The 27,569-nt window shown below is 38.8% G+C and overlaps 1 protein-coding gene across 1 annotated transcript in view; it reads left to right on the top strand.

Moving 5' to 3' along the window:
* Nucleotides 1-27,569, top strand: part of VPS13B (vacuolar protein sorting 13 homolog B) — a 714,200-nt gene that overhangs the window by 621,452 nt on the left and 65,179 nt on the right. The window contains exons 37-38 of the mRNA XM_082719962.1: nt 410-759; nt 6,009-6,170. Of these exons, the coding sequence (XP_082576088.1) occupies nt 410-759; nt 6,009-6,170 (512 nt within the window). The remainder of the gene's footprint in view (nt 1-409; nt 760-6,008; nt 6,171-27,569) is intronic.

Genomic DNA, 27,569 nt, shown 5'->3' with positions numbered 1-27,569 from the left:
AGCAAAAAATGGAATTTAACCTGCTTTTTCTAACTCTCGAGTCATGTTTTTGTTTTTGAGATTTGGTTGGTAGATACAGAGCATTTCATAAAACTCTCCTTCAATAGTTGCCTCCTCTTCATTGTATCTGTCGTCTTACCGTGATCAAATTTTTGTCTGTGAAACTGAATGTGAACTTTAGATAATATATGTTTGAGGCATACCAATTGAACAAAAACCATTTTGTTGGCAAATATCAAATGGTAATTCAAGAGATCAAATGCCTTCAAGAGAGTGTTTGCATTTTATTAAACTGCAAATCACAAAACCGGTAAGCTTTAAAAAGTTAATAGCTTAAACGTCATGTCTTTCTTTCCATAAAATATTGTCTCATCCCAACTGCTGTTTCTCCTGGTTATTTTTTCAACAGCTCCACCGCGGTACCTACACCCATTTATTTCTGATAAAAATGTGCCATCTGAACTAGAATACATGATTATTTCCTTCAAAGAACCACACCTATATCTCCGGCAGTGGAACAACAGTCCTGTCTGTCAGGAGATCCGGTTCTCAGCTCAGGCGGACTGTAAACTTCTCGAGTGCAGAAACGTCACAATGCAAAGCGTGGTGAAACCCTTCGGCATCTTCGGGCAGATGGCTGTTTCCCGCGACGCGGGGGAGAAGCTGCTTGACTGCTCCATCGTAGTGGACTCTGTCTTCGTCAGCTTTGGGCAATACATGGTTCATTCTCTAAACACTGCAGTACAAGCTTGGCAACAGGTACGCACATCCTAGAACAGCTTACAGTTTGTCTGTGTGTGATCTTTCACTAGACGCTTTATGTTATCACTTCTAATAGTAAGCGAAGCACCCACCAAAATGTGAGAGAATGAAGAATTTGATGGGCACCATAATATTTGGGGTTTTCTCTGTTTAGCAAAGTGATGCATGTTATTTTTAAAAGCTTTGGAGAATATGGGTTCTCTACACATGCATAGGAGACCATGCCCACATTTTTGTGACTAATGTACCACATCTGTGTGGAAAGGAACATATTCCCAGGAATTTTTTCCAAGTATTATGGCTTTCCTTTGCCAAAGCTTCAACTTAGTTATGTATCAAGTCGTCTAAGCATCCATTGCAGAAATGAAGAACCTGTGTGAGCCTCGCCGATAGTAAACATTTCATCTTTTCAAAGGGAAAAAGCGAGAAAAAACATGCAAGCCCACCGAGTCTAAGTCTTTCCCCTTACTATCATTCTGCCATTTTTTAATCAGTTAAAGACTCTCAATTGATTATTTTCTTCCTTTCATCTCTTGCCAGAAATTAGCCATATCAAACAAGGGGATGAAGTGTAAGTCTGTGCTGCATGGTGTGTTTAAGATGAGGAACCTGTCCATGCCACAGGCATGAAAATAATTTCACAGAACGTTTGGATAATACTGTAATTTAAGAACAAATCATTTCCACTTCCATACTGATTTTTGGTATAATATTGTATTTCCATCAAGTTTGTGTTGCTCTTAAAGCTGGGACACTTACCCCCTACCCCCAACTTCCGTATGTGCTACCTACATTCGAGCAGAGCTGGCCCCCCAGGGGAAATGCTCTCCTGTCCTTCGCTGACCTCATGTGGAGACAGGCCTGGGTGGGGGTGTGCTGGGGGGACTTGGAGTTCTCTAACTTAAGAATTTTTATGGGAATAAACTCTTTTCTTTATATGCATGAAGACCTATATAAGACTAAGGAATTAATTACCTAACATGGCACTACAATAGCAAAGGGAAAGAAGATAACACATCTGTTTTTTATTTTAAAATTCTTTTTTAAGGGCATTCCATGGTTTTCTTGTTGCAGAGGACATGCGTAAAATAAGAGCTAGTGTGATCTAAATCTTTGCAGCTGGTTCGAATAGTGATGTGAAAAAAACCTCCATGGCTCCAATTTCTGTTTTTTGTCATATTTTGAACAATGCATTTAATAAAAAACAAACCTAGAAAATATAAAAGAGTCATTGATAGAGCATTTAGACCCAGAATATGTTTGTCTTGATATCAGGGCCATTCTAAGAGGACTCATGTGTAACAACTACTGCAAAATGGCCTTCAGAAATACCAGTTTCCTCCCAGGGTAAAAATATTCTCTTAGACACAGCTATACATATAAATAAAATACGGTGCATAAATATTTAAATGTTTTAAACCACATCAGAGTGTGAATGACTGACTGGCTAACACAGTGCCTTGAAGGAATATTCTGGGTTTTTTTTTTAAATGGAATTGTATATTTGATTAAGTAGAGCCATATGTCACGTAGCATATTGCTGACAGGTACATTCTATGAATAGTTGATTCTGATTTATACAGGGATTTGGCAATGTTAACATGAGCCACAAGAGGATATACTTCTGTAATTGTTGCTGTAATTTTCTTGTTTCCTCCCATGTCAAGGGTACTTGCCACCAAGTTTTAATGTGGTAGGCATCTAACCCTACGCATTCTAAAGTAAATACAAAAATGCACTACTTTGAAATTACAGGACATTTGACATTGAAATGGGTTTATAGAGGGTTATTAAGTTCATTGTTTCTAAGATGTTCTCAATGTGGTTTATTCCCTTAGTGGGGAAGATTAGTTTCCCAAGCTTGGAGGTTATTGGTGTGTTGTCTCATATGCAGTCTAATTATTGCCGATGAGAAATATGAATTTAATAAGCAAGATAAGTTATTCAAGTTCTCTGCATACTTTTATTGGATTCGTATCTGAGACAAGTCATTTGTATCCAGTGTGGATGGACCAGACAGTTGAAGAATGAAACAATTTGGCCTTTCACCTTTAGGTCACAAGCTCAAGATTAACAGAAGCCTTCATCATGGCTTCATCAAGCCTTTCTCTGGCTGTGATTTTTTTTTTTTTCTCTTTGGCACATGATTAATGTTTTGTGAGACCAGATTGAGGACACAAAATGTCACTTGCAACTTGCTTTATGTTTCAATGCCATATCCCCACATTTGGACAAAATAACATGTAAAGGGGATTTTTATTTAAAAATGAAGGTCTTGCTCATGAGTCTTTATCTTACACCAGAATGATGTCTGTCTCTGTTTAATTGCAAATGCCTGGACAACACTCCAGCATGAATCTTAAATGTAGATAAGCCATCTTTTAATTACAAATCTGAATGAGCATCCTGAGACTTTGACTAAATGATGTCATATAAAATGTGCACGAACTGTTTTATTAAAAATACACCAGAATTTAAGACACTCCAAGAAATGCTTAAACTTACTACAGTTATAATGAACTCCACAGATGAAGGAACAGTAGAGAAACAGTTCTCTGAGGACTTTGAGTATTCTTTAAAAAAATGTAAACAACCCCCTTGTGTTCTTTCATTTACATTTTTCTAAAACACTCATCATTTATTAAAGGTCAGTTTTTGGAGATGAGGGAAAGTAATATGTGCTTTTTTTTTCCTTCTCAAACCCCATCTGGTAACTTAACCTCTGTGTTACCAGAAGATTGATCCCAATTCATTAAGAAAACTGAATTTCAGTCTCAGTACATCTAACTGGAAGTTTGGAATCATATCCCTTTCTTCATGTTTGCACTCTTGGGCCTAAAGGAGAGAAAAAAGTTTATGAGAGCAGTTTATGTTGATTATATAAGGACAAATGGAAAAATGTTTTTAAAATAATTATACACTGGACTCCAGTTTGATTAAAGGTTTATAAACCTTTAAATAGGTAAGACATATAAGACAGAATTAGATAGGATAGACCAGAATAGAAACAGGTAGGATACTCTGAAGAGATTAAAATTGCTAGAAGAAAATCCACCAAAATATTAACAAGAGTTATTTGTGTGCAAAATTAGAGACTTAAAAAAAATCCCTACTTCCTATATTTTCTAATTTTTCTACTGTGAACATGCATTCACTTATAATTTTAAAAATTAAATTTACTCATGTATTTGCTTCATAAGTGTTTACTGAGTACCTACATGTCAGGCATTATGCTGAGTACTGGACATAAACTGGTAAAAAAACACAGACTCGGTTCCTGCCCTCTTGTACCTATAGACTCTAGTGATGGAAACAAGAGTGAACTGAGAATCAAACAAATGGTTTCTTAGTCTCAGGAGGGAAAGTGAAACAGTAGGAGTGTGAAGTGAGCCTAAACTGGAGTGACATGACCTGATCTGGAGGTGCTTCCAGAAGGCTACCCAGAGAAAATGACTTGAAAACAGGAACGTGAATGCTAAGTAGAAACAAGTTAGTTAAGTGTGAAGGAAAACAGGTCCATGCAAGGGAAAGGCACTGAGGCAAGAAGGAGCTTGATGTGTTGAATGAGTTGAAAGGGGGCTAGGGCGGTGTTGGAGGGACAGGAAAGAGCTCGTGCAGCTGGGGTTTAGCAAGCAACTGGGGAGTGGCTCATGATGCGGCAGGGGTTGAAGCGGACAGGACATTCAACCCCACTGGAGTCAAGCTCATGATTAAAAGCCACAGCGTAGAGTATGGTAAACAACAGATAATTGTTGCTCCTAGTTACTTTGATCTCTCTTAATCCAAGACTCCTTTTTCTTTTCTTTTCTTTGTGTGTGTGTGTGTGTGTGTGTGTGTGTGTGTGTGTGTGTGATTAGTGTGGCTGTCAAGCGAGGTTCCACTCTGAGAATAGGGAGATTGGTGAGAATCAGTGGGTGACAGAGTGAGTTCCCAAGGGTATTTGGAAGAATGAGGTGTTTCAGGGCCCCTTCATCAACTGCAGCCAGAAAGTACTGTCCACCTTACTTAGGGGACCTTGTGCATGACTAGGAGTGGATTCTGCCCCACAAGACACCTGTTCTGGATGAGGTTCTAGATCGGGTCTTGTTCCAGGCTGGATTCCAGGTACTTTGTCGTTAGACTCCTCAGGCCTCATAATCACTTAAATCACTGTGCTTGTGAGTTATATGCCCCCTTTTATTCTCCCTCCCTTTGGGAAAATGGCAAGTGACCTAGTGCAGCATTATGACATTTAGCTCCACAACCACAAAATAGAGGCCACAAGAGAAGTATCAGTTCCAGTGACCTCCCCTTGTCTGCAAATGGATTGGCTAATTAAGATTTTTTTTCTTGCATTCTCAGCTTGAGCATCTATTCAACTATTCTTTTCATTTACTAAAAAGATATGTTTATTAGTTTTTAAGCCATAACCTAACCAGAGGGATAGAAGAGGAAACACAGAAATGCTCAATCACTTTGTCGGTGTCTGGATATAACAGCAACAGACAGAGACACCATGAAGTGGAGAAGGAAGGTCTCAACACAGGAACATATTACTAATCTGCTGAGGCTCAACCTCAGCAGATGAATGGAAGACATGAGCTGATGGATGACTCTTAGCTGACAGAGACACCAACAACTGTTTTTCAATGAACATTATCTTTCTTAAAAACTGCAACTTGGCTTACACTGATTCCAGAGCTGTTCAGCCTCTTAACAATAGAGGGAAAGTTATGGTTTTATTTACATCTCTCCCTGAGCAGATTTACACACACACACACATCCACCCTCCCCCTTAAGGGATCTGGGGATGTATTACCTAAATGATCCTTACTTTCTGTAGGGTACAAACTGTGGCTTTGGTAATTGGTCTTGATTGTCGAGTGTAGAAGGCCAGGAACATGGTAATTCTAGCCTCCAGTACTCTGCTCAGAAACGTGCACTACTCCATACTGCATTCTTTGTAGCATGTTAATTCATTTTAAAATGTTAAAAGTTTGAGGGATCTCATTGTTCTTTTACTCTTCTGTGCGTATGATTTCTTTTGCAGGAGTATAAATCAAAACATATTCTTGGAACATTTAAGATCTCTTTTTAAGGTATTTTTTGTGCTTATCCTGGAAGTATAGAATACTTTGTATACCAGAGCTAATGACAACAGATCTTTTAGTGTTTCTGTGTTGTAACAATCGCCACTGGGCAGACAGCTGCCAAACATCTTGCAATTAATCTGATGCACGTTGGCTTTCATATTCTTTTTCTTTCAGAACAAATGCCCTGAGGTAGAGGAGTTGGTCTTCAGCCATTTTGTGATCTGTAATGACACACAGGAGACACTGCGGTTTGGCCAGGTGGATACTGATGAAAATATTCTGCTGGCGAGTCTCCACAGTCACCAGTACAGCTGGCGCTCCCACAAATCCCCACAGGTATTTGAGAAACAGCCTTACAAACACAGCAATTGTGAACGTTGGGGATTCATTTATTCTGCATTTGTGTGCCTGTGTCCAGTTATTTCCCTTTTTAAGTTTCCCAAGGAACCACACGGCGTAGCTGCCTCTGACAGAAACCCAGGAAGGGTTTGAGGTGGGAGCCCAGCACAACCTTGCTTCTCTTGGAAGGGAACAGTCTCCTGGTTATCACAGGTGCTGCAAAGGCAGCTCGGTGTGACCGTGATGCGGTTGGACTCTAGAGCCCAAGTTTGTAAGCTTTGATCCTGGCTCGGTAACCTTGCTTTGCTCTCTGGGCATCTGTTTTCTCATCTATAAAATGCGGATAATGGTAACACACATTTTTGTAGGGTTCTGAGGACTAAGCCAGTTACTGTGTATAATGGCACTAGAATAGTGCTTGAGATACTGTAAGCATTACACATTGGCTATTATTATTCAGGCATTTGTTCAGATTTTTACTACATACCTACTCTGCCTGACATGGCCAGGGACATGCAAAGACAGGGAAGTCACGGTCCTTGCCCTCCAAAGACAGCTCACAGTCTGTGACCAAGGGGGCACTGAGAAAAGACATACCAAAGGATGTCTGTTTTCCAAGTAGTATAATTCCATTTTCCTGTCATTTTAGATGGGAATAATTAGAGGGATGTGCCCTGCAGGGATAATATGAGGATGAATTAAATACAAAGATGTGGTCTTAAATGAGTAAAAGAAATCCTAGGAAGTCATCTCAAGAATAATGTATTTCTAAAACTCTGGGTAATAAGGAAACTACTGCTTGTGATTAAAAGAAAGTCATTAGATTAGAGAACAAGTTTTCCCATCTGGTCTATAGACCAGCTTCAGAATATGTTATGCCCTCCGGGTCCCTTTTGCTTCTCCCCCGCCCCCAGTAGCTAGATTCTGATTTTTTGCTCGCTTTTTCATCATACTGCCACACTGCTAGGATAGAACTTGGAAAGGTAGACACAGTACATTCTTATTTAAGAATATTTATTTAATTCTAATAAACCTGACAGGACATTAGAACCACATAAATCCTTTTTTAATAAAACTTGTTAGGAACATTTCTCAGATGAGATAATGTTGTATTCATCTTTTTAGAGTGAATGACATGCCCTCTCTAGAAATTTCCATGTTCTTAAGTGGTTGAGTTGTTTGCCCCTTATAACATAGTTAAAAGCCAGTTTGTTTGCTTGTTTGTTTGTTTCAAAATATCTTTTTGGGTTTTTGTGTTACTAATTGGAGAAGTGAAAACATACAGACATATGGCAAAAAAATTAAAGCAAAAACAAACAAACAAACAAACAAACAAAAAACCCCCCAGAACTCCTATAATGGCAACCATCCAGAGACAACCCATGTTAATACTTGTCGTATAGCCTTTTAGATGTTCAAAAAGTTTCCACAGTAATTGCATTTTTTAGGGATGGGAGAAACCTCTGGGAAGGCTCAGCTCCATGTAGCCCTCTACTGTGCCCATGGCCACGGCACCCACACCCACATCCTCCCACACTCCAGCCTCCGCCCACAGAAAGCAAAGTGCAGAAAGCTTACCTCCCCTCCCAGTCTCTTTAAGAGACCCTTGGTGACCCTCAAGTTTCCCAGATACTGGGGACTCCCCCATGGTTCAGTTGGTTAAGCCTCTGCCTTCAGCTCAGGTCATGATCTCAGTGTCCTAGGATCAAGTTCCACATCGGGCTACCTGCTCTGCAGTGAGTCTGCTTCTCCCTCTGCCTGCTGCTCCCCCTGCTTGTACTCTTTCTTTCACTCGAGCACTCTCTCTCTCTCTCAAATAAATAAAATCTTGAAAAAAAAAGATTTCCTGATACTGGAGCCAGGATGAGAAGGGTGATCTTAAGAGCAGCTGGCTCAGAGGTGTGGAGAAACAGGAGGCTTCATGTTATAGATGCAGTATCTGGGTGGGAAGGAAAAAAACAGGAAAGAAGCATGGCTGACCGCTACCAGCATGACACCTGCATATTTTAGTCTTTCGCAGGTTTTTAATGTCCTTTTGTATTTGTTACTAGTTTTGTTTTCACAATATCCATGTGCGGTCCACATCCACGTGTGTTGTATGTGTGTTATAACTAAGGAGACAAATGGAAATGTTAGGTTGAGATGGTGGTAAAGTTGGGACTGAAATCCCTATCTTTGGATTCTCAATAGAGTGTCATTTCTACGGCATTGTCCAGCTCTCTTAGGTTTGGGCTACATGGTTTGTCTGTTAGAATAGCAAAGCTGTAAGGTTTCAAAAGATAGGCTGAGAATCGCTAGTCTGATACTCCATGTTTAAAGCCAGACTAATGTGGAATTCTTAGTCCAAGTAAATCCCTTGCAAAGTCTTAACTTTATTACCAAAAATAATAAGAACCTTTTTATGACAAACTGGACTCAAGACAGATATCTATTAAACTTTTCTTTTTCCTTTTCAATTTGCAACGGCATTCTCTGGATACAAATTTTAATGAGCTGTAAGCATTATAATCTTCAAGCTAAAACTTAGATCAACTTTGTTTAAGAAAGAAAAAAATGGTGTCTCTTTACAAAACTCTGTAAGTTGAAGGAAGTGTGTTTTAGGACCCTCTGAAGCCAGAAGTCTTAATGGGCCCAGAGGGTCTTCATGGAATTCCTTACATCCACAATTGCGAATTCTGATGTGTTCTAATGAGAGGTTACATCTGAGGCCCAGAAAACCTAGCCGCTTAGCTTCAGACTGCACCTGGAGGTAGTCATAGCCTTGTAAGTGAGCAAACTGTTGCTTTTTCCAGACTCCACGTCATATCCTGCGTTGCCCAGCAGGCTGCGTTTTAGGAACATTTGTGTCTGCATGTTTATGCTACCTTGGGTGTTAGTCAATTCATAACCTCAGGGAGGATTTCCAGAGGTCATAGAACTTAACTCCACTAAACAATGTAGCTTATATTGCAGAGATCAAGAAAGTGGCAATGACAGCTGGAAAGGTTTCAAAGAGGTCAGCAGATCTTAGAACCACACAGGAGGTTGCTAACAACAGTAAGTCTCAACAGAATGGGAAGAAACATGGACACACCAATTCCAGAAATCCAAAGCCGATTTTAAAATCAAAAAGTTGTAAACTCTCCTTATAGTTTCTAACACATGGTCTGAGGCAGAATCATTTAAAATGTTGGATATCCCACAACCGTTGCTTGCCTAAATAAACAAAGGAAGAACAAAACTAATTCCCAGGGAACAGTTGAACATACTCGGCTGCACAATCATAAATGCCATCCCAGAGGCCCTCAGATATCCCAGTTCAGTAGACTTCAGATCCAGTTGAGTGAGAATAACCAGCAAGCGACTGGTCTTCAAAGAAGTGCTTCATATTGTAGGAAGTTGACTCTAAGGACTAACAGGTGTGAGTTGATGGTATCTTTACCCAGAATATGGGTAGTAGGTGCAGCATAAGGTTAAGGAAGGATTTGTTTAATGTAGCCAAACTGAATATAGGGACACTTCCATCAGCCAGTAGGATGCATGTACAGGCTGTTCAAGTTGACTTTCTTTCCTTGCTTATAGAGAGCACTGTTGGCTAGTTAAACTTGAAATAGAAATGCCTCTACCTTGGATGTAAGGAATTACATGTGCTTTTATCCTCAAAACATGCACAATTTATAGATGATGTGTTTTTTAGAATTGCAGAATTTCGACTACTAGTGACTTAATTTCAGTAATCAAACCATCTAGCAAGGTGAAAATGGGCTCTAGACAGAGATATAGAAGTTAATAAAATTTTACTCCAAAAGGGACTTAATAGAAAAAATGGCAGATATTTTAAAATGCAAAATATAACAAGGTAAGAATTTTGAAGAGCAGCGGAGCATCTGGGACATACTCATTAAAATAGTCAGATTTAGTGAAAAAAATAGAAAATTGTATATTACTCCAAGACAGAGGTTGGCAAACTTTTTCTGGGTAGGGCCATGTGCTCCATATTTTAGGTCTTTTGGGGCCTGCATGTCTCTCTCGCAGCTATTCCTCTCTGCACAAAAGCAGCCGAAATGAAAGATGTGGCTGTGTTCCAATAAAACTTTATTTATAGACCATGAAATTTGAATTTCAGTAACTTTCACACATCACGAAATAGTATTTTTCTTTCTTTCTTTTTTTTTTTTTTTTTTGACCATTTAAAAATGTAAAAACCATTTTAGCTTACAGGCTGTACAAAAATAGGCAGTGTGCCCCATTTGGCCCCCAGGCCATAGCTTGCCAGTCTCGCTTGAAGGCCTCTCTGTTGACAAAACTCAGTTGATGGTCAGTTGTTTCACTCTGACCTAAGTATTTCTGTCACTTGAAAACTTGGAAAAATGTTTCAGAAATTATGAAGTGACAGGTAATAGTTTAAATCTAACACATATGACCAACCTGTACTCACCATATAACAGTAAGATATGTTTATTTTACTTCTTCTGGGCTTGTACAGATAGAAAATCCTCCAGTTCACTGTATATAAAATTATTTTAAAGTGAGATCTGATCACTTTTCCTCTTGTCTAAAGGGATAGTAATAGGTTTTGAGTATCTACCTCTCTTATGGTGAGTCCAGCCTGTTGTCAGCTTCATTAACTACACTGTAACTCTCATTCACTTCACTCTTTCCATATCCATTTACATAATGCGTATGTATATATATGTCATAAACAAAGAGCACATTCCTTATTGTTAGAGTCACAGTTTTAAAAATTTAAAAGCTGGGGCGCCTGGGTGGCTCAGTGGGTTAAGCCTCTGCCTTCAGCTTGGGTAATGATCCCAGGGTCCTGGGATCAAGCCCCACATCAGGCTCTCTGCTCCTTGGAGAGCCTACTTCCTCCTCTCTCTCCCTGTCTGCCTCTCTGCCTACTTGTAATCTCCGTTTGTCAAATAAATAAATAAAATCTTTTTTTTTTTTAATGTCACTTTTAAAGCTAAATTTGAGTAAAATTTAACATATCTGAATAATAAACAATTATTAGACCTTCAGATTTTTACAGAGAGGAAGTGGTAGCACATCCTCTCTGTAAAGGAAAAATCTCTGTAAAAAAAAAAAAGTCTCTGTAAAAATCTGAAGGCCTATCAGTCAGAAAACAGAATATAAAATAAATATATAGATATAGATACATATAGTATGATCTTAGCAATATAAGAACAAATGCATAGAAAATGCTGGAAGAATATATATCAGAATGTTGCCAGTGGTTGCATCTGGGTGGTAGGTTAAGATGATATTTTTCCAGTTTATTACATTTTTATGTAGGTCTCAAGTTTTTAAAATAAGGGGTATAGATTACTAAAGCAGAAAGAAATTAAGTAAAAACCCTGAAAAAAAATTTATGCACAGACTACAGGGAATTTCAAACACTAACTGGAAGAGTGGCAAGTGCAGTGACTTATCAGTAGTGGTTATCTTAATTCTTATATGAACGACTGCAGGTTTCTCTCAAATATTCTCTTAGTTACAGCTTTGCTGCACTCCAGTCTATCTTGCAGACTACATCTCAAGAAACTTCCCTGAATAATGCTTTAATTATTGCAATTTCCTGTCCCAAAATCTTCATAACCTCCCCATCATCTATTAAATATCCAAATTTTCTGGCATCCAAGGCCTTGACTCAGTCACTCACAAGCCTTCTTGTCTGCCATTAATTCCATCTAGCAGCTGATTTGGTCTCCCAGCCTCCCATTCAGTTTTAATCCACAAATGTTAATTTATTGTGACCTCTTGTGTGTAATTAAATATGTTCATTTTTTTTGTAAAGAACTTACTGTCTAATAAGGGAGTCAGAAAAGTAAACAGATTTTTATGGACATGATCAGTATCTATCAGGACATTATTGCAGTAATTCAAAACAGGGGGAAATGACGGGTAACTGAATTAAAATACTAACCATAAGGAAGAAAAGTGAGAGAATCAGGAAGTATAGTCCATTGCTTCTGGATATGGCCAAGGTCTGGATGGGAGTGCAAAGAAAATGTTTCCAAGTCTAACCTGAGGATGAGAATCTGGCAAGGCTTACCGGTAGAGGGGATATTTGTGTGGAAGTTTAATGTTTAAGGAAGAGTTAGGCCGATAAAGTGAGGGTGGCAGTGCTGGTGTTCCAAATAAAGGAGTCAGCTTGTGTAAAAGCTTCAGAGAGAGGACACAGCCAGGCCCGTAGGACAGCTAGACTGATCTGACTGCAGTAGAGAGAACACGTGAATCCGCAGGATGGGAAAGTAGGTAGGAACCCTTGTGTTCTGTGCTAAGCAGCTTTAGTGCTGTCTCGAGACCATGATAACACAAAGAAAGGCAGGAGAAACTAAATACTTGAAGAGGTCAAAGTTGGCTTTCCATGGAGGCTGGGTTTGAAGGTCAAGCAGAAGTTGGCCCGGTGAACAGTAGTGGAGGAAGGACATGACACAGAACCAGGGAGATGTAGATATATTGGTAGCATGTCATGTTAAGGGGGATTCGGATTTTGTTCACAGTAACTCAGACATAAAAACTGAATGCCCCGCTGAAGAGATGTGTGTTGGTAATGTGCTCTTGGCTGTGTTGGGAAAGTCCAGATATGGAGGACTGGCTAACCTTGGTGGGGTGAATGCTCCCACCATAGCTGATCTCAAGCTACCAATGATTTAACAACCAGACCACAAAATTCCTGACTGTTCAGCAGCGCTTTTTCACAAATGAGTTCGAGCCAGCTCCAGCACACCACAGTTCGCAGGAACTGTGTTCTGAAGAACCCGGCAGTCCATCCGAGGAGATCCATCTGTATGTGATGGGTGACTTTTGCCTGCGGAAGGCTCACAGGATCCCAGCTGCATCCTGGAGAGATCCCTGTGGTGTAGTTGGAAAGACAGTCTGGAGGACACGGAAGATGCCAGCAGGGAGCAGTGTGGCCCTGGCCGCAGAGCCCTGGCGTGACAGAGGTCATAGCGACTGAGTCAAGGCAGAGAAGTCATCACTCAGGGTAAATGCCTAGCAGACCCATCCTTCTGTGAATAACAGCTATAAATTCTGAGGAAAACACAAAAAGAACTACTTCTGGAGACTGAACAAAGGCAGGCAGATTTTGGAGGGGAACCAAAACTCGGAGCAAGCGTCCTGCAGAGTGAATTCCCCGTTGTTGGGTAGCTGTGCTGGATGGCCGTTGCAATCGTTTCAGTGCAGGGGTAGCCCGTTGTCTTCCTGGCTCCAGGTAGCAGGGGAAAGAGCTCAGGCCACCAAGGCTGCTAGAGAGTGAGGAGAAAATCTTGGATGGGGGGAAGCCAGAAAGTGGGAAAATAATTCGGACCAACTGTCCACTGACTGCAGAAGCACTGTGCCTGCGGAAAACTAGAAGCAGCCTGTACCCAAGGCTTCAAGAACCAAATGAAACCCAGCAGCCACTCGTCCAGGTATGAGAGTTTTCCATTTGAGTCTTAATGAATTGAGTACTTATAAAATCAAAAACATTAACACTCTGGAGCAGTTACAAGAAAATCCAGAGTTTCCACAATAAAACGTTGACAGCGTCCATAATACAAACCAGAATTATACAACAAATCTCAAGAATCACCCCCCCAAAGTAGTTCAATTTCAAGAGAAAGATAATTAACAGATGTCAACACCAAGATGACCTAGAATTTAGAATGACCATATACTTTAAAGCAACTATAACAAAGGAGAGGGTATTTTACAGTTGTTATTAAGGTCCCAAATTAGTTGATTTTTAATCAATCAAGAGGGAGAACATTTTGTGCACCTAACTGAATCAGATAAAAGCTCCAAAAGAGGGGCTGGGCCCTTTTGTGAGGAGAGAGAGAGAGAGAGACCCATAGGCTCCTGCTGGCCAGGAAGTAAAATATCATGTGGTGAGTGCCTACAGAGAAGGCCAGGGGGCAGGGAGCTGTGGGAAGCCTCCAGGACCTGCAGGTGACTGCCAGCCCCAGTCATTAGTAAGTCAGAGTCCTCAGCCTGTAGCCACAGGAGAAGACATTCTGCCAACAACCTGAGTGCACTTGGAAGTGGATTCTTCCCTACTTGGACTCCTGACCCACAGACAGAGTGATGGTAAATGTGTGTTCTTTTAAGCTGCTAAATTTGTGGCAATTTGTCTTTCAGTAATAGAAACATATACAACATGACAGAGAAGAAAAGGCAGTAAACTGGAAGATAGGTCAGTAGAAATCATCCAGTGTGAAAGAGAGAGAGAAAAAGATTCAAACAAAATGAATCGAACTGCAGGGACCTGTGGAACAATTTCTAAAGGTCTAAATATGAGTAATTACCATCCAAGAATGAGAAGAGAGAGGGAGAGTTGGGCCAAAAAAATTAAATTAACTCAAGAAACATCCCAAGTTTTGTGAAAGATAAAAATTTGCAGGTCCCAGAAGCTCAGAAAACCCCAACAGACATTTCAAAGAAACTCACACTGAAGTACCTCATGAGGAAACTACTGAAAACCAAAGAGAAAGAGAAAATCTTGAGGATTAGCTGGAGAGAAATTGTAGGGAAAACTATTGGAATAACTATGAACTTTTCTTTAGGTATCAGAAAGGCTAGAAGGGAAGGTTTGTGCTGGAAGTGATCTGTTCAGAAGTCATTTGGGAGTTACAATCACCAGGATTTGGTTATTGGTCATGGAAGGGAAGGGCCTAGTTTAACTCTGAGGTTTCGGAATTAGGGGACAAGTTGGCAGTGTTGCTGTTGGCACAAGACAGGGAACTGAGTAGAAAGACAGTGTTTTAGAGACAGAGGATGGAATAGGACTTGAGAACACAACAGGGTGACTCTAAAATCCATGTTGGACATGTTGAGTTTTGGGTTACTTGGCAGGGCAGAAAGGATGATATATTAGAAAAAACATAGATTTGTAGCCATACGTGCCTGGGTTTCACTCCTAAGGCTTGTTAGCTATGTAATATTGGAAAAGGTTCTTAATTCCTTGGAGCTTTGTCTTCCTCTTCTGCAAAATCAAGATATTTTTGTGACCATCCCATGCAATAACATTTATAAAGTTTCTAGTGGAAAACTCCGCTCTCTATAACCAAAGGTTCTTTCCTTCCGTGTTCCCTTTCTAACCAGACATCCAAGTGGCCATGTAGAGGAGGAGAATGAATGAGAGTCAGAATGTCATAAGAATAGTCTGGCCTAAGAGGTAAAAATTGGGTTTGTCATCAGTGCCTAAGTAGCACTGGGAGTAGATCAGAATGCCCAAGGAGGCAGGGCTAAGAGAAGAGGACTTTGTTAGTTATCTCTTGTAGTGGAACAATGTACAGCATTGGTGTACAGGCAAAAAGATGGCTACTGCAGACACTCCCATTCATAAAAGGAGAAAAGGGAGACCCATAAATTACTGGTCCATAAAAATTCTAATATCCAACCAGATAAATGTCAGAAGTTTTTTGATTAGTAATCATTCACACTCCTGCTCAAGAGTAATTGTCCATGGCTCATGGCTTTGGACTCTTGGCTCAAGCCTCCTCGAGTCATCCATCCTTTTTCTTGAAAAGTGTCCTTTGTTTGCACTTCATAGTCTGCTCAGATTTTTTTGAGTAGTTTTCATAGTTTTCAAAATTCAGTATAATTTTGAAGACTCAACAGGCCTCTTTACCATCTTACACTTTGTGTCTTTCAGTCAAAATTGGCAGTGTTTCTGTAAATACAATTCTTTAAATGACTTTGTGGGTCTCTTGTTAATCTTACTGAGATTTACTACAGTGGACAAAATCACGTATCTCTTCAAGATAATTCCTTTCTACTTTGGGTTTTGCTCATGCTGCTGAGTGTCTTAGAAGCCCTTGTTTGAATAGTTTACTGGGACAGTAATTTAGATCTTTCTGCAATCCTAACAAAGGATTTTATAGCCTCATTCTTAGCTTCATTCCTAAACCAGCTTTCCTGGTCATGTCCTGGAATTGATCTTTGCATAGAAACCACTTCTTGATTTTAGCATCATTTGCCATCTGAAGGCTAGAAATGTTGAAAACTAGCAAGTCCTGCCTCCTTTTTATCTAACACTTACTTCTTAAGCTTCTGTCAACCCCTCTCAGACTTTAATATAAGCAGCAGATAGAAGCCAGGAGCTACTTCAGCACTGCCCTGAAATCTCCTTAGCCACATCGCATAGTCGATTAGGCACATTTATACTTTCCATGTCACTCTAGTTTATAGTGTTGCTAAGCTCTCTGCCATGACATAGCAATGTCCCTTCCTCCATTGTCCAACATCATTGTCCTCATTGACAGCCTCCTCTCAGGCCATTAAATAACTATTAAGAGTAACTTTGAAGCACCTTAGATAGTCACCAACACTCTTCTCAAGTCCTTTTAATTTCTGCCCACTTGCCTGCTCCAAAGCCCCTTGTGTTTTCCGGCTTTTGTTATAGTAGCACCTCACTTGGAGAAAACAAAATCTATATTAGTTACATATTTCTGTTTAATAAATTACCCCAAAACCCAAGTAGATAATACAACAGACATTGTTTTTAATCTCCATTTTATTAGCCAAGAATTTGAGGAGTGGTTGAACTGGGTAGTTGTAGCTCGGAGTCCCTGAGAAGGTCACAATCAAGACATCATCTGGAACTGTAGTCATCTAAAGGCTTGACTGGGCTTGAGAATCCATTTCCAAAATGGCTCACTCACGTGGCTCTTGGCTGGAGGACTTGGCTCTTTGCTACAAGGATCTCTCCATAGAGTTGGCTGAGTATTCTCATGACATAGCCGCTGGCTTCCCCCAGATCAAGTGATCCAGATCAATTTAGAACAAGACAGAAGCCATAGTGTCTTTTATGACCTAAGCTCAGAAGTCATTCATTGTCATTTCTGTGATATCTTAGTGGTTACACAGATCAGTCCTATTCAGCATGGGAGGGGACTATGCAAAAGTACAAATAGCAGAAGAGGGGCGCCTCAGTGAGTTAAAGCCTCTGCCTTCGGCTCGAGTCGTGATCCCAGGGTCCTGGGATCGAGCCCCACATTGGGCTCTCTGCTGGGCGGGGAGCCTGCTTCCTCCTCTCTCTCTCTCTGCCTGCCTCTCTGCCTACTTGTGATCTCTGTCTGTCAAATAAAATAAATAAAATTTAAAAAAAAAAAATAGCAGAAGACAGGGATCACTCATGCGATCTTGGAAGTGTAGTGTCATAAGGAAATTAGGCTAAGAAATGAGATCCACTGGAAGGGGTAAGAGGTATAAGAAAACTAAGATATAATAGGAAAAGCCAGACATACAGTGTCCTAAAAGCCAAGAAAGGAGAATATCTGGGGGGGGGGGGGTGCTTATCAGATGCCATACAGAGATTGAGTAAGACAAGAACTGAAGAAGCCATTGTAGTTGGCAACTGAGAGGTCATTGGTGGCTCCTAGAAAGCATTTTCATGGCAAAATATGGATAGAAGCCAACTTGATGTGGATTGAAAATGAACAGAAGGTGAGGAAATGGAGAGAATCAGCATGAATTGTGTTTTTTTTTTTTTTTTTTTAATCTTGACTGGATGTTAACTAGAGAAAGCTGCAGTATCAAGCAAGTTTTAAATGGAAGAAAGTTGGGCATGTTCTATACAGAAACAATAAATAGCAAAGGTTGATATGCAGAAGAGAGGAAAAATGATTAATGGCATATGGTCTTAGAATGGGAAAGGAGGAAGGATCCAGACCACAGGTAGAAGGATTGACCCTGCATGGGAGGAGGTTTGTATTGGATATCCACTGCTGCTTAACAGAGCACGTCAAAATTTAGTAGCTTAAAAAAATGCATTAGCTCAGGGTGTCTGGGTGGCTCAGTGGTTTAAGCCTCTGCCTTCGGCTCAGTTCGTGATCTAAGGTCCTGGGATTGACCCTCACATCCGGCTCTCTGCTCAGCAGGAAGCCCGCTTCCTCCTCTCTCTGCCTTCTCTGCCTACTTATGATCTCTGTCTATCAAATGAAGAAATAAAATCTTTTAAAAAATGAGTTAGCTCATGAGTCTGTTGGTCAGAAACCTAGATGCCCTCAGGAGGTTTTTCTGGTGTCTGCACGGCTCACTTGTGGTCCAAGATGGCCTCACCTACATATGTGCAGTTGTCAGGCTGTTGGCCAGGGTACTCTTGGTTCTCTTCCATGTAACTGCCCCCAGCAGACTAGCCCAGACAGGAAAACCAAAGCAGAAACTACTAAACCTGTTGAGCCCAAGCTTGGAGCTCACACAGCATCTTCTGTCACCATTTCTTCTTGGGCAGGACAAGTCACAGAGTTAGGCCAGATCCAAAGAATAAGGAACTAAGTATTACCTCTCATTGAGAGTTGCTGAGAGAATTGGGGGCCATTTGCAACTCACCAGGAAATAGGAGAGAGAGAAAGAGCATGAATGTGAATGGAGATGAGGTCATAATGGGTATTTGCTGAAGGTAAAAAGAAAGAAAAAAAGAGTAAGAGGCTTTAAAAAAAAAAAAAAAAAGGAATTTTCCACAGCATCTAATCCTATAGCCTGCTCGTATTAGGCATTCGGTAAATGTTCACTGAGTAAATGTTTTCATTACTTATTTATAACATTTCTGACATTTTTTCAAGAACATAGACTTAAAAGCTTAATTATTTTAACAATATGAAAATTATAAACTTGTTTCAATCCAATTGGATATTGTGTGTGTGCTATACAGATACACAAAAAGAGGTCTTGTGATCTCAAAATGTATCTTCTGTATACTGTCAGTGAAATTGGGCTTTTAATTAGGTGTGGCCCCTGGTCTCCTCTACCTCCTCCCCTTTGACCTCCCAGTGGCTTCCAGTAAAAACAAAGACAAAACTAGGACATCACTACAGGGGGGAATTCACAGTATTCTCCAAAGGAGAGTACCTTTCGAGTCCATGTGCATGTCCAAGTCTTCTCAATTTGTTCTTTTTTCATTTTTTTTAAGTAAACTCTACACCACACATGGGGCTCAAACTCACGACCCTGAGATCAAGTGTTTCATGCTCTACTGACTGAGCCAGCCAAGCACCCCCAACTCTTCCCAAATTAGCTGTGAAAAATTCTTCTTGTTTGTCATAAACTAAAAGTACTGTCGTATAGTTAACCAAATGTTCCCGATTTAAAGTAAATCATTTCAAGTTAACTTTGCCACACATAATCTCCTTTTCTAGCCATGGAAGTCAATTCCCAGAAACCTCCAGTATGGCTCTTGTTGTGTAGGGCACAGCTGCCTGCAACTAGCAATTCCATGTGGGGAGGAAGGATTGTGTGCCTTTGCTCCCCAGTGGCAGTAACAAGCTTCTTTTTACTGTTGCTGACATTAAGATAGCTAAAATCAACAGTGAGGTAAACACTTCTTGGGACCATCTGGCAAGGATTTTAATCCCAAATATTCTGTAAACACTGACTCCATTTGAGAACCCGGAACCTACTGTCCAGTCACCACCAACTGCGTCTTTATTTCAGTTTTAGGCAGTAATTGAAAGAGCAAAGCAGTAGACTGGAGACTCTGTCCTTTCACCTTTCTCTCTCAAATATTTCAGCTTCATGAGAGACTACACGAGATTTACATTCTCTGAGGAAGCTTAGAGGGCCTTATGAAGTGACCAATGGAGGTAAATGGGGCCCTAGAAGTTTTGGTCATTAAGTATCTGGTAGCTAAAGCGTACTTGGAATGTCTTCATTTTCTGTTGGGAAATGCATTCACTCTAAATGAGAGGCAGAGCTTTGGGGCTGAGTTTTATTTTTCCTGTATTTTTCAAAGTTTCTTCGTAAAAATGATTTGCAGTATAACCTAGTTAAGACTTTTAAAGTCTTTCCCCAGAAATGGCAAAGATAGGATTGTGATAGGGCACTTTATTCAGTCCCAAGGCTGATTTCTGGAGTTTTCTACAAGCCTGCATGAAAAAGAACAACTGGGGATTATTTCAGCTGTGAAGCACCCAGCGGAATGACTGCTGGTGCTGCTAATGGTCTCTCTGTCCCTCCTCTGGCAATAAATTTTAGATACTGAAATATAGCTTTGGAGAAAAATGTACTGAAGATTCCTTAAGCTTTTTACAAGACACTCAGAGGTTTTTCACAAGCCCATGCTCTGGAAATGTGAATTCTTGATGTCTAAACATAAAGGTCCTTTACTGAACTAGTTTTAAATGTGAATTTTCATACGGAGTACTTGGAGAAAGGGAATGCAGCTGGACCATTAAAGCATGGTATTTTGCCATTTTTAAGTAATGGGAAATACTGATTAAGAATGGTATAAAGATTTCAGCATACATAATGTGATTGTCTCTAATCATAACCTATTAGCACAAGTCTGTAACAAAAGCATTAGCTCTGTTAAAGACAATGGCACACCTATTATACTGTGGTACTTTTTAATTATTTCCATACTGAACAGGATATTGAAGAGCTTATTATCTAAAGGTCAGAATAATGCCCAAGACATGGCCAAGCCCAATGAGTGTCAGATGCATGGAATGTTGGATGACTTCATAGTTATGAAATTATTTCATTTCTCATGATAATTCCTGACTTGCCAAGTTAGTGAATTTTAAGAACTCTGAGAGCAGATTTTAAGATAAATGTGAAATAATCCATACTTTTGGAGTCAGGGACTTCCCTTCAGGCATTAGTTCATATTTGACTTGCTTGACTTACACTTGGGGATAAAATGAGTTAGGACAAGGTCTTAGATACCACATTCCCTTACTGGGAAAGAAAACCAACTTGCACAACTTTGGCTCATGTTTCTTGTTATACAGGCACTGAGAAGCAGCGGTTGCCATGAAATACTTTATTTAACCTTTACAAAAATGTTTTCTTAGTATGGCAAGGCAGTTTAGTTAAATGAAAATAAATAACTATAAAAAATTTGGATTTCTTTAAATCCATCTGTTGAATTCTTTTTTTTCTAATTAAAAATTAAGGATAACAATTATAATTGTCTAAATTGCCATGATGACTAAAAATAAAGATTGTGTCAAACTGTTTTATCCTTTCTTAGGACACGTGTTGGCATGTCTTCTATTTTACACTAAAGGAAACTTTGCTGAATGATGAATGTTACATTTGAGAACAATTTAAAAGAAAGTTTTTTAGGTTGGGTTTCTCTATTGTTTATATTTATATTTAGTCAAAATTGATTTTCAGACAAAACAGTTTTGCTCACAAACTCCAAATATTTTTCCAAACCTGAATGACTATTAAACAGTATGTGTAGTTTTTGTCTTACTGGTTTCCATTCTCAGTTCACCTAAATTAATCTTTATTGTTTCTGTCCAACATTCTCTTTTCTCTTCCACTGAAAAGTTGGGTCCAACCAAGGGCATGGTGACCATTGGCTATCATTCTGTCAAAAGAGTGTATCTATACAACACTGAAATCTCCTGGCTGTTGGAGATTAAGCAATTGAAGTTGTTATTTGATTTAATTAGTTTAAAAGAAAATAAGAATTATCTCATATTTTATGGACAGACCATCCTTTTCTGTACTCACACGTGCAGATACACGTACATATCACATTTTCTGAATCTTCACTTTTCAACACTTTGTGGCAGTTGTTATCTTAAAAATACACAATTCTGGATATAAAGCAGCCATTAGTATGTTTTTTCAGTCACATATCATTTAAATATAGGGAAGTCCACGCCCTCTAGAAACATGGAAACAATATATATGTGTAATGCTGAACTGAGCTCTTCAAAACCAATATGTCCTTTCATACGTCTTTTACTATGTGCCTTTGTATCTGATTTTATGATTAAAATATCCCCAAAATTATACATAAAATTATATTTTTAATATATGAGAGAATTTGCTCACGACATCTTCTTGCAAGGATTTTTTTGATGTATAGAATTTTTCACTAATTTAGATAATTTGGATTTAGGTAATTTTTTAGTAAAGAATATACTTGAAGCATCTCATTGTTTTGTAGACAATGTATAAATCAGAAGTACCACAATTATTCACCCTACTCTTACTTCCTTTTTAACTTCTTTTTCATAAGTATATAATTTTTAGCTGGATACTGAGCAGAGACTGATACCTGAACAGTGAAAAACCATAAATGAATTTTTTTTTTTTTTAGCTATCTGAGAAGAATTTATTTATTTATTTTTAATTTTTTATTTTTTATAAACATATATTTTTATCCCCAGGGGTACAAGTCTGTGAATCACCAGGTTTACACACTTCACAGCACTCACCAAAGCACATACCCTCCCCAATGTCCATAATCCCACCCCCTTCTCCCAAAACCCCTACCCCCAGCAACCCTCAGTTTGTTTTGTGAGATTAAGAGTCATTTATGGTTTGTCTCCCTCCCAATCCCATCTTGTTTCCATAAATGAATTTTTTAATTTGGATTTCTGTTTAGAGTTACTTATAAAATATAATTCTAATTTTAGAAAGATTCTATGATTTGCTTATAGATACGTTGAAACATGGATAAGCCTTAATGTTTGCTAGAAATGTGTGACATTTGACATTTTATTTACCCATGGAAATTCAAATAATTCACTATAAACTATACGATGGAAGGACACAATACACTGTTTTAAAGCTATAGAGCCTTATAGATGGAGGATATGATTGAATTATTTCTTATTTATATTAATTGTGTATATTTTGTTTTTCTTTCATACCCTGACATTTTCTGTCCTATTTCTTTATATATTTGTTTTTTAAAGTTTTCCCTTTTTTTTTTTTTTTGTAGCAGTTATTCCTACTTGCTCTACTTCTGTCAGTAGGAATCCTTATTCTGCAAATGCATTTTTTAGTTTTTTCCTGCATTTATTGTTTTATCTAATTACCTTTTTATATCACCTATTTATTTTAAGCTCAGGCTTTTTTCTATTTTTGCCAGAGTGTTCCTTCCTCTCAGTGGTTTTCTACAGGTTTACAAAAATCATGTATTTTTATATAGTTTAAAGAAGACCAAAATCTTTCTTGATATTCTTTGCCTGAATTCTGCAACAGGGTGTTTATGGTAACCACTCTCTTCTGTTCACTTTTTAAGATGCTATCCTCCTCCCTTTGCTTTGTAATTTTTTTTCCAGTGGTCACATGGGTTATTTTCAGTGTTTGTCAGTGATTATAGTATATAGATTGTCCCTGGTTAGAGTCTGTTATCACTTGAGGAACAATGAGATTGTTATTCTCGTCCCCAGCTGCAGGGCAGAAGGACAAAGTCAATTCCTGTCTCACTTCCCGCTTTGTAGCTGGCATGTCCTACTATTTCTCAGCTATACAGAGGTGACACCTTTTCCTACATCTTTTCATGGTTCTTGGATACCCCAAACTGTCACACTTTATGAAAAACTACAGTTCCCCTTGTTCGCATCTGTTTGTGTTGCTCCTGAGTCCTCCTTCCTCTGTAACAATTATCTCATGATGACCGCTCATAAAATACAGCGGCGCATGGCCACAACCTGTTTCTCCCTGGGAGCTACTCTCTCTCTGTAGATGTTGAAAGACCAGGGAGATAGTGAAGAGCCGGACATCAAACAGCCTAAGAAACTGTCAGTTACTTTCCGCTGCATCTCTAATGCTCCGTCAGGTCCCTGGTGTTTACTGATGACTGATGCCCGGAGGGGAAGCTGCGGCCACTGACGGCGAATTCTGTGCCTCTTTCACCTCTCTTTCCGTACCACTCCCTCGAGGGCAGGTCCTCTTCTGACCCTCACGTCTCCTCAACCCCAAGAACCTACGCATGCCTCTGCCTGTGTAAGAGCAAGATCTGGCTTCCTAAAATGATGATTTTTGTTCCAGTATGACTCTTTCCTTTCCGGGATCAAAATTCAATGGTTCCATTTGGGTTAAGATCAAAGCTATCAGAGGATTGTAAGCCGATGAGTTCATACTATAAAGTGAATTTTACAAATTACATTGACAAGAAGTAGGACAAGAAGTTGTTTGTTGGCAAAAACGGTTTGAAGCTATAGCTTGCTACTTTTAGGACCTGTCCCTGTTTATAATGCAGTCAATGTGCTTTGTGGACGTTAATTTTGTGCAGAAAGACCCACTCCAAGTTAGGCTGGCTGTCGCCTGCTTTTGTTTAGCAGAAACAACAGCCCTGTCTATCTTTTATTTACTCTATTTCAACATGGTTTTTTCATGTTATTTCTTTTCATAACTAATATGTCCTCTGGTCAATCTTTTAACTCCCCAAGCAGAATACCTCTGGAGTCCTACAACAAATTTTCCTTCCTCTCATAAAATTTTGCGGCATAATTTTTCTTGTTAAATATCTGTTTCTTCCACTCCATTCTGAGCATTTCCAGTGTGAGTAATGTGTCTCGTTCATCTCTATATCCACCACGTGTGGCTTAGTTCATTGGCTTATGGTAAATATTTAATAGATGTAGATCCTAAAAATATTTGCTATATTGGAAAAAAAAAAAAAAACTATTGCCCTGGGGAAGAAAGCTCAAGTAATTACATTAAACTGCTCCAAGGATTATGTGAATAAGTATTAGAGCAAACCAGACCCTCTGGGAGGGGCTCAAAGGCTACAGAGATGAACTGACCATCATGTCACCCTTTTTAGCAAAGCGGCTGCAGTGCAAATGAGAAAGTGGTGACACAGACTGGGACAGAGGGGGAGACTTCAGGCAGGAAGCTGAATCTGAGTTCCTAAAATAGAAACGTGTCATTTCTTTTCCCTTAAAATGTAGACTCTGTATGCTTTCTATTAGACGTTTTTCTTTTTAATAACATTAATGTTTATCTGATTGCAAAATAATACATATTTATAGTATGACATTTGGAAATTACATAAAAGCACACAAAACACATACACAAAGGACTACTTAAAACACACAACCCCAAGACAACCACTGTTAGCATTTCAGCATATTTCTAGCCATTTTCTCCCCTAAAAACATGCACAAGTACTTTTTCTTCATTTTACAAAAACGGAATGAATGTATACTGCACATGTCTTTTTATAATTGCTTTTTTCCCATTACTCTATCACTAACATTCTCAATGTTTTTTCGTGCTGTGATTGTTTTCTTCAGTAGTTTGAGAGGATTCTACAATCTAAGAGTGGTTAAGCACACCAGAGTGTGTGTGCCTTCTCTGAGTTCTGATCTTATCCCTGCCCTCCCAGCACGGTGGCCCTGGGCAGCTCGCACAGCCTCTCTGTGACCTGGTTTGCTTTTTCATCTGTAAGATGGAACAACAGTACTTACCTCATAAGATTGTTTTAAGGAATAAATGAGAAAATGTATAAAAAGCTCTGAGGCTAATGCTCGGCACATAGTACGTGTCTAACAAATGATAGCTTTCATTGTTTTTACAATATTTTATTTGACAAAATATTGTTTCCTAGCAATGCCTAATTTTTATTATTAAAACAGTGCTGGAATAAGCTTACATCCAGGTAAATCTTTGCACGTGTGTATGATTATCACCCTACAAGAAATTCCTATGTAGAATTGATGAGTCAATATCTGAAACTCAAGATTTTTGACAAGGGCTAGACTCCAGCGACAGTGTTCATTCTAACATGTGTTGGGACTGTGCCAGGTTTCCCTTTTTGTAACAGGTTGTTCTGGGCTGATTTCACAATATTTGTGGCCTTCTTTGAATTCAGTTACGAGGGCAAACCTACAACTACTCCTCTTTGGTGGAAGAGCCAACAACCCAGCGCTCGTGTGACGACAGAGTGGCCTCTGTTATCTCACCTCCTGGACCACTGATTTGGAAAGCTTTCTTTCTCTTTCTCCTTTTCCTTCCAAAATACCCTGCATCAAAGAGTTCAAGTTATCCACTAGAAAATAAATCAACATGATTTATTTCCACTCTTCTCGTTCTTACTTGTAAGATTGTGTTCTATAAATAAATGTAAAAGAATATAGAGGGTCCTGAGAGTTCCAGTATTGAATCAGGGTGACATGAGGCATTAGCCATTATCTAACAAGTTTTCCACTTGGTTTTTTAGCATTACATCAGATACTCTGAACATCCTGAAATGTAACTGCCTTGACAAAACAGTAATGAGCAACATATTTCATTTTATTTTTATGTTAATTTATTAGGACGGCATGTACTATCGGTTCTTTTTTTTTTTTTTTTTAAGATTTTATTTATTTGACTATCACAAGTAGGCAGAGAGAGACAGAGGCAGGCTCTCCGCTGAGCAGAGTGCCCGACGTGGGACTCAATCCTGGGACCCTGGGATCATGACCTGAACTGAAGGCAGAGGCTTTAACCCACTGAGCCACCCAGGCGCCCTGTACTGTCAGTTCTGCTTGCACATTCCAAATAAGCAATTAAACTTGGATCTGTATAATTTGATCTACCGCTTTCCAGATATTATTTTAGATAGACAAGAAATTTTAAAACTATTTTAACTTAATATTCCTCCAAAATGCTCACCTACTCTATCATTTGGGATCTACTTTAGGCTTTAATATCAGTATTACTGGGTCTGAATTGTGGATTGGAAGGATTACATTGATTTGTAATTTAATCTAGTATCATCATCCATGTGAAGTAAATCTCCTGTGTTGAAAGGTCATTCAAAAACTTGGGATTGTTTTTAAGAGTACACTTACAGTTGATAAGCACTTGATAAGTACTAAGAGTACACTTACCTTGATAAGCACTGAATAATACATGTAACTGTTGCATGACTGTATTGTATACTTGAAATGAATAATACTATCTATTAACTACACTGAAATTAAAATTTTAAAATTTTAAAAATACAGTGAGACAAAAAGAAAAATATTTTAAAAATAGGAATTATTTCTAAATATTTTTATTTAATGTATTTATGACATTTTATGCACAGATACCACAGATATCACTAAAAATTTTTAATGTCTACTTTGGATTATTTTTCAATAATCCTCACTCATTTATATTCAACAAATATCTGTTGAATGCCTACTCTGCACTAGGCTCTTGGGATATAGTGATAAGTTTAGAAGTTTAAAAAATACACATGATGCCTAAGCTTTAATATATATTAACAATACATATTTAATAGTTTATTTCACTTGGATTGAATGTTAATTTTTTTAGAACACCTAAAATTTCTACCAAGAGTATAATGGATTGGGAAAATTTTTGAAGTTATTTCAATTTTCAATTTCTTCTTAGAACATTACATATTACTGTACAGTAAATTATAAAATTCAAAAAAGTATAAGTGAACCTGAAGACATTTTTTATTTGTGATTATTTGGGTAGGAATCATCTTGATGACAGTTTTAAAACGAATAGTGAAATAAAAGTATCTGGTACCTTCACTTATGTTTAGGATATAATTTAAAAAATAGAACCATCCCCCTTTCTTTCTTTTCCTTGATGCACTGTTTTCCTAGATGTCGTCTATTTTTCTTTCCTCTGTAACTGAATCAGGAATTCTCCCTTTGGAGGTGACTATGGGTGGTCTTGAGAGCTGACCCCAGGCCTCTGATCAATAATTCAGTTTTAACTTTTATTTTG

Source organism: Mustela nivalis (assembly GCF_964662115.1).
Source record: "Mustela nivalis genome assembly, chromosome: 2".
Taxonomy (NCBI): domain Eukaryota; kingdom Metazoa; phylum Chordata; class Mammalia; order Carnivora; family Mustelidae; genus Mustela; species Mustela nivalis.
The sequence above is the reverse complement of the archived record's forward strand: the minus strand, read 5'-3'. Positions and strand labels throughout refer to the sequence as shown.